At 33.0% G+C, this 7,246-nt stretch overlaps 1 protein-coding gene across 1 annotated transcript; it reads left to right on the forward strand.

Moving 5' to 3' along the window:
- The first annotated feature begins 4,897 nt into the window (after window positions 1-4,897).
- Window positions 4,898-6,135, forward strand: LOC132162171 (E3 ubiquitin-protein ligase PUB23-like). Its single transcript, XM_059572435.1, has one exon. It carries the CDS (start codon window positions 4,898-4,900, stop codon window positions 6,098-6,100), a length of 1,203 nt encoding a protein of 400 aa, XP_059428418.1. The 3' UTR covers window positions 6,101-6,135.
- The last annotated feature ends 1,111 nt before the right edge of the window (window positions 6,136-7,246 follow it).

Genomic DNA, 7,246 nt, shown 5'->3' on the forward strand with positions numbered 1-7,246 from the left:
GTGGCTGAATCCACACCTAGCCCTAACCAAGGTGGCGGCCACCCCCTATGGCAAAGATGGGGTGGCCAACCACCCCATTAGTTTTTTAATATTTTAGGTTTTAATTTTTTTAAAATTTTAAATAATATTTTATTCTATTTCTATTAGTGGGATATATATGTGTCCCATTTATGACCTCAAAATTTCTTAGAAGAAATCCTAAGAAAACCTGGCTATCAGTTGGATGCTCTCCAGTCCAAAATGGACTAGAGAGGATTCGATTATGATAATTAATAGTAACTAGCACATAACTTGTGCTATGCGTGGGATTCTTCTATGTAATTTAATTTTAAAATTTAAACGTATCCCCATCTTACTTTTCAAGTGAAAAAATCTATCATGCTTATTCTAATGAAATGGCATACTAAAAGTTATATACCAGTACATTATTGAACATGCACTTTTTTTTAAAGTGTGTTGAACATATACTTAATGACACAATCATACACAGATGAATTAAAACATAAGACTACCATTGAATTTAGTTTAATTTATATAAACTAAAACATGGTAAAAATTTTGTTCCCGTCGGAGTTGTTTAAAATGAAAAGAAGTATAAAGAGAAGAAAATAATAATAAAATAGCAAGAATAAAACTTGGATTTTGATTTGCAAACCATTAATAGAAATTAGTAAGAATCTATTATATTGTTGGTGTGATGCCTATTATATTTCAATACAAATAAAACTCGTATACTTCTGAACATTCGAAGAAGAAAAAAAATTCACAGATAAAAAGAAACAAAATATTTTTTTATGAATACAAAATAATACTACATTTTTTTACTCAACATTTAATGTATCTATTTTTTTTTTCCCAAATGATCAAAAACAATTTCAAATTTTGAACAATTGAAAAAAAATACAGAGGAAAATAAAAAATTTCTTTTTTTAATAAAAATTTGTTCCTATAGATATACTTAATTTAAAATGAGAAGTATAAATAAATAAATAAAAATAGCCTTTCAAAAAAATGGGCTGTATATATGGCCAATTTTTTTTTTTTTTTTTTATAACTTAAATGGCCGATTATGAATAGTTAATTAATGTAGTATGTTTTTAAATTTTAATTATTGTCTTTATGTAGTTTTGGAAAGTAATAAATTCTGAGAAAATAATATCGTACAAATCAAAGGCATATAATTTTGAACATTTGAAAAAAAAAAATACAGAGGAAAATAAACAATTTTTTGTTTTAATAAAAGGGAAAAATGCAAAATTAATCTTTGTAGTTTACCTAATATACAATTAACTTCTTATGGTATCAAAATGAACTCAAAGGTCCTTGAGGTATGTCAAAAATATAATTTAGTCTCTACAATCAAATTCCGTCCACTAATTTAACAAATTTCCTTAGTATGACACTGACTTAAATAGGACAAGTATCACAATTATATTAGCTCTAATGTTTTAGGCTATTAGAATCTGTTAAGTCAGTGAACGGAATTTGACTGTAGGAACTAATTATTTTTTTAGCATACCTCAAGAATGTTTGAATTCATTTTGATACCACAAAAAATTAATTGCAAATTCAAATAAACCATAAGGATTGAATTTACATTTTTCCAATAATAAAAATTTGTTCCTATAGATATACTTGGTTTAAAACGAAAAGTATAAAGAAAAAAAAAATAACCTTTTAAAAAAATGGGCTATACGGCAGAATTTTTTTATTTTTTATTTATTTTTTATGACTTAAATGGCCAATTATGAGTAGTTAATTAATTTAATGTAGTATGTTTTTAAATTCTAAATATTTTCTTTATATAGTTTTGGAAATTAATAAATTATGAGAAATAGCGTATATTAAATTTTTGAACTTAATGAAATCACGTATAAGGAAAATTATTGAAATATAATTAAATGCTTTTAATTAAGCTAATTTAATGACCGGTTTACTATTAAAAAATAGATTAAAAATTATGCCTTAAAAAACCAGTTTAACCGTTAAAAAAAGTGAGTTCACACGCCTCATGTCGCAATTCTAGATTACCTTTAAAGAGTGATTCAGCATATATATATATATATATTGTTACCGTACACAATAATTGATGAATAATATAGAATCAAAGGGAAAGAGAGATCAAGAGAGAGCCGAAACACAGATTTAACGTGGTTCGGCAATTTGCCTATGTCCACAGAGAGACGGCTGTATTTTTATTCTTAATGATTCAGGATTACATCATACATATATATAGAAAAACCCTAAACCTTACTTGTACGGACTGATCGCGATGTTCACTCCGCTCTCGCCTACTTGGCCTTCCACTGGTATTAATATGAGCCACCAATTCCATCTCCAACTCATTTAAAATCATGCCAAATGTCTATAAACATTTAAAACGTTAGTCTATATTAGTAAACTGCTATTAATGACCTTAAGAATTTAATGTGCGTTTTAAATGTTTATCGATATTTGACACTATTTTAAATAGGTTTGAGGATATTTCCTCCAAGCTGGTTTAGAGGAAATTTCTGTCCAAAATTTATAACCTTTCTAATCAATGCCTTCTGTTTTCTGGAATTGGATTATTTGGTTTCAAATGAAATAGTGATGTTATTTAAAATTTTAAATTTTAAATTTTAAATGAGATGCAAGCCAGTTTTACCCATTTTGGTTAAATTCACACCTGAAGAGTTTTACTAAAAATGTTATATCTCAAATTTTCGAATATCTGATTTGAGCAAGATTGATGGCATTGGAAAGCTAATTCAAATATCTACAAAGTCTTGTGTCACGAGGTTTGGCTAATTCCGATGTTTGTTAAGTCAAAACGGGATGCAAATGGAAGATTAAAAAGCTAAACGGAAATAAATGCAATAATCCAATAAGAAAAGACTTGATTGCTCTATTGGGGACTTTAAAGAAGATTTTATTCCAGCAAATCAAATAATCCAACAATCAAATATATTTTATTTTATTATTTACATTATTTAAATTATGATTTTATTTAATAGTAATTTTTCCTTTATTATTCTAGAAGTTCACATAATAGGCTTAGGTTTACTTTTGTTCTAAGTTTGCTTATTGTTATAAATACAACCAACCTAATATGTAAGAGATAGATTTTATGTATTTTGATCAGTTTATCAATATGAAACAGAGAGTGGGGGGTTTTCTATCCATTTTGCCTTGATTTCTTGATAGAATCTTGGTTTAAGAAGAGTTGTGATTCTATTGTTGTTTGCTATTGCAAACCCTCTACCTTCACGTTGTAATATATATAATATTAAATATGTAAAATTTAATTTAAACTATAAAATAAATTCCCTCTATCAACCCCTAATCCGGCTTTGATCATCTATTACAGAATAATAAAATACAACAGATTCAATGAATAACATGTTTCACGTAATATGGGCAGTCATCCATTACACTCTCTGACTCTCATTCTTCATAACTCTGTCCTATATATGCTTCACGTCGTCGATCGGTGGTGATTACATTGAATTATAAAGGTCGTCTTCGCCTCTTTAATGCACAGATCTTGGTCAAGGTTAATGATACAAGAATAACTGATTCGATACGTGATAGTAATATGAAGGGTAGATAAAAGTGATTAATTTTACGCCTCTGGATGTTGCTTTTTAAAGGGGTGTAAATAAAATTGTACGTACGTGGTAGAAATTTAGGAGGTTAAAGTAGATTTTTTTTTTTTTTTTTTTATATAGAAAAATATATTAATATATTATAAATGTGAAAATAAATAAGTAAATTCCTTAAATTACTGCCACGGGTGAGACGTCATGGTGGGCTTGGAGGTTGACTTCACATTAAACTGAAAAAGCATACAAAAGTAGAAATAAAACATCCAACTACCAATTAAGAAAAGAATTTCGTAAACCATGGGTACGTACTGCGGAGCAATCTACGGCCAGGAGGACGACCAGAGCGATCTACGGCTACGCTGCTCTCACATGGCTTCTTAATGACACGGAAGGGCTCGTGGAACTGTGGAAGCCTGTAGGGTGGAAGTAGAGGATAAGGACAGGTCAGCCTCTCAAAGAGGAGTTGGCTGGCGATGGCGGCTTTGAAATTTTGCCATGTGGATATGCATGGCACAGCCATTACTATTCTTACTGCTTGGGGTTTTTTTGCCACGTGAAAAGACTAGATTTCATGGCCGACAACGACAATTTTATGAGATAAGTCATGACACCATGCTCTTCTGTCTTATCTTATAGGGGCTTCAACGTACTGTTAACTACTGTTCTTCATGAGTACTGTTATCTACTTTTTAAGTTTAAAATTAAAATTAAAATAAATATTTGTTTTCTTTTTAAGTCCCAAAAACAAAATCTATGGAATGTACGTAGAATACTTCATACCTAAAACAAACGTGGAATGCTTCGTACGGCCGTTACAAGTTGCAATGGGGGTTGGGTTGACAAAGGCAAACGTTGAATCATTTGGTCCTTACTTACCCTAATCATATATTAAATCATGCGGACAAATTCAATTTATGCAACTCAATTTCCCCATTTGAAAAAGGTTGGCCAAGTAGAACCATGGAGTGACATCGTTTCCTAAATCCCACTACCTTTTGTCGGCAAGCGGACGCTTCTAAAATCCAGGAGTTTCATAAAATTAAATAAAAAAATAAAATAAAAAACATATATAACTTGTAGAGAGAGAAAGTCAAAGGGCGTGACATGTTCAATTAAGCTTGTGCTGTGCTCTGCCGTGCTGTGCTAGTCTTATTTTGCCCATGTTTTGACTCTCATTTTGGAAACCTCACTCCTCAACGCGTATATAAAACCCCCCCTGATCTCCTCTCCCAACATCTTCAAACCAATTCACACAGCTAGCGCCTTCTCTAACACCTTCAAACTTTTTATCTCGTATCTGATCAAAATCAATGGACGAGATCGACGTTCCTCCCTTCTTTCTCTGCCCCATTTCTCTGGAGCTCATGAAAGACCCCGTCACAGTCTCCACCGGAATAACCTACGACCGCGAAAACATCGAAAAGTGGTTGTTTTCCGGGAAGAACAACACCTGTCCGGCTACAAAACAAGCACTTCCCGCCGACTGTGATCTCACGCCAAACCACACTCTCAGGCGATTGATCCAGTCTTGGTGCACCATGAACGCTTCCCACGGCGTCGAAAGGATTCCGACCCCGAAGCCTCCGATCAGCAAAACCCAGATTGCCAAGCTCCTCAACAACGCCAAATCCCCACACTTGAATACCAAGTGTTTGCAAAAACTCCGCTCAATCGCTTCGGAGAGCGCCGCCAACAAACGTTGCATGGAAGCTGCAGGAGCCGTTGAGTTCTTAGCTTCCATTGTGAGCTCAACAACAGTAGAAGAAGCTTCAAGCGCCGACGCCTTAAGCATCCTCTACAGTCTCCAGCTTTCAGAAGCCGCTCTGAAGATTCTCATCGGGAAAAGTGGCGAATTTATCAAATCATTGATACGAGTCATGCAACGTGGCCGCTACGAGTCTCGTGCTTATTCGATTTTGTTGTTGAAATCCATGATGGAAGTGGCTGATCCGATGCAGATGATCAGGTTGGAAACCGAATTCTTCGTTGAAATAGTGCAGGTTTTGCATGATCAGATCTCCCAGCAGGCCTCAAGCGCCGCATTGAAACTACTAATCCAGCTTTCTCCGTGGGGGAGAAACAGAATCAAAGCCGTCAATGGAGGCGCAGTTTCTGTTTTGATAGGACTTCTTCTTGATTCTTCCGAGGGAAGGGCTTGTGAGATGATGTTGATGGTGGTGGACATTCTCTGCGGATGCGCCGAGGGGCGAGCGGAGCTCTTGGAGCACGGGGCGGGGCTGGCCATCGTGTCGAAGAAAATTATGAGGGTTTCGCAGGTGGCAACCGACAAGGCGGTGAGAATTCTCCTGTCGGTTTCGAAGTTCTCGGCGACTCCAGCAGTTGTTCAGGAAATGTTGCAGTTAGGTGTAGTGGCAAAGCTATGTTTGATGGTTCAAATGGACTGTGAGAACAAGGCTAAAGAAAAAGCTAGAGAGATACTTAAGCTGCACGCTAGGGCATGGAGGAGTTCTTCATGTATACCAAAAAACTTGCTCTCTTCTTATCCATCTTGAGAGAGAGAGTGGGAGAGAATTAATTTCCCTTTTTAATTAGGATCCTTTTTCTGTGTACATATATAATTGATTTAGTTCCACCAAACATTGGTGGAATATAAGATCATTTCAAATTACAATTAAGTTGTGTTATTTTTTATTAATTGCTTCGAATTAATCTTTTGCTCGCGCGTTTTCATTAATTCTAGGGCTTGGTTCTTGTAGTACAAATTGTTTGAAACCATGAAATATCATGGGCAAAAACATATATGCTTCAATAATGTAGGACATGACACTTGATTAGGTCAAGCAGAAGTATTGATTCTTTCTTTAATTTTGGAGGATATTGGGAGCCTTAATTTCTTGGGTGTGCTTGTGCTTGTGCTTGGAACTTGGAAGTATGCCTTTCAAGGGTAGCAGAAGATTGATAAGCACATGAGCATATATGGTTGACATGCAAATCGGTCATTAATTAATTAAATTGGCAAATCATAATTTTTGCTTAATTAATTCATCAATTTTAAATTGCAACATTAATTTGTAAAAAAAAAAAAAATTATAATAAAGTTAGGGGAAACTTCACAAAATCCTCATGAACTTCTACGCATTTTGGAAGTACCTTCAAAGTTGAAAAACTCTCAACTAAGGCTATCAAACTTTTAATTTCTTTCAATTACCTATTCTGTTATAATTTTTCGTTAAATCTTGTTAAAATTTCCAAAATACCAATGTTTTTTTTATTATAAGCAAATAAAATAAAAAATTGTAAAGATTTAGGCATTTATTTTTTTTTTCAAAATATATATATATGCAACATCTTTGCAATTTTTTTGTTTTTTATAAAAAGATTAAAAAAAAAAAAATAGATGGGTATTTTGGGCATTTTGACAAAAATTGACAGAAAATCATAACGAAAATGGGTTATTAAAAGTTGGATACTCTTAATTCAGAGTTTTTAATGAAATTTCATATATATAAAATTGAAATTTTGACATATCGAGAATTTCATGAAATTTCTCCTAAAAGTTACAATATCCTTAAAATACACTTTGTTATGATCATAATTAATATTTATCTCACTCTTATGAAAACCTTTTACGATAAAGATGGAAATCTTTAAATTTTATATTTTGTAAAGGACATAAGGTCAGTATGGCCGAAACGCGC

This window comes from Corylus avellana, chromosome ca9 (assembly GCF_901000735.1).
Source record: "Corylus avellana chromosome ca9, CavTom2PMs-1.0".
NCBI lineage: Eukaryota > Viridiplantae > Streptophyta > Magnoliopsida > Fagales > Betulaceae > Corylus > Corylus avellana.

Coding starts and splice junctions, on each gene's coding strand:
- LOC132162171 (XM_059572435.1), top strand. CDS start 4,898: ATGGACGAGATCGACGTTCCTCCCTTCTTTCTCTGCCCCATTTCTCTG.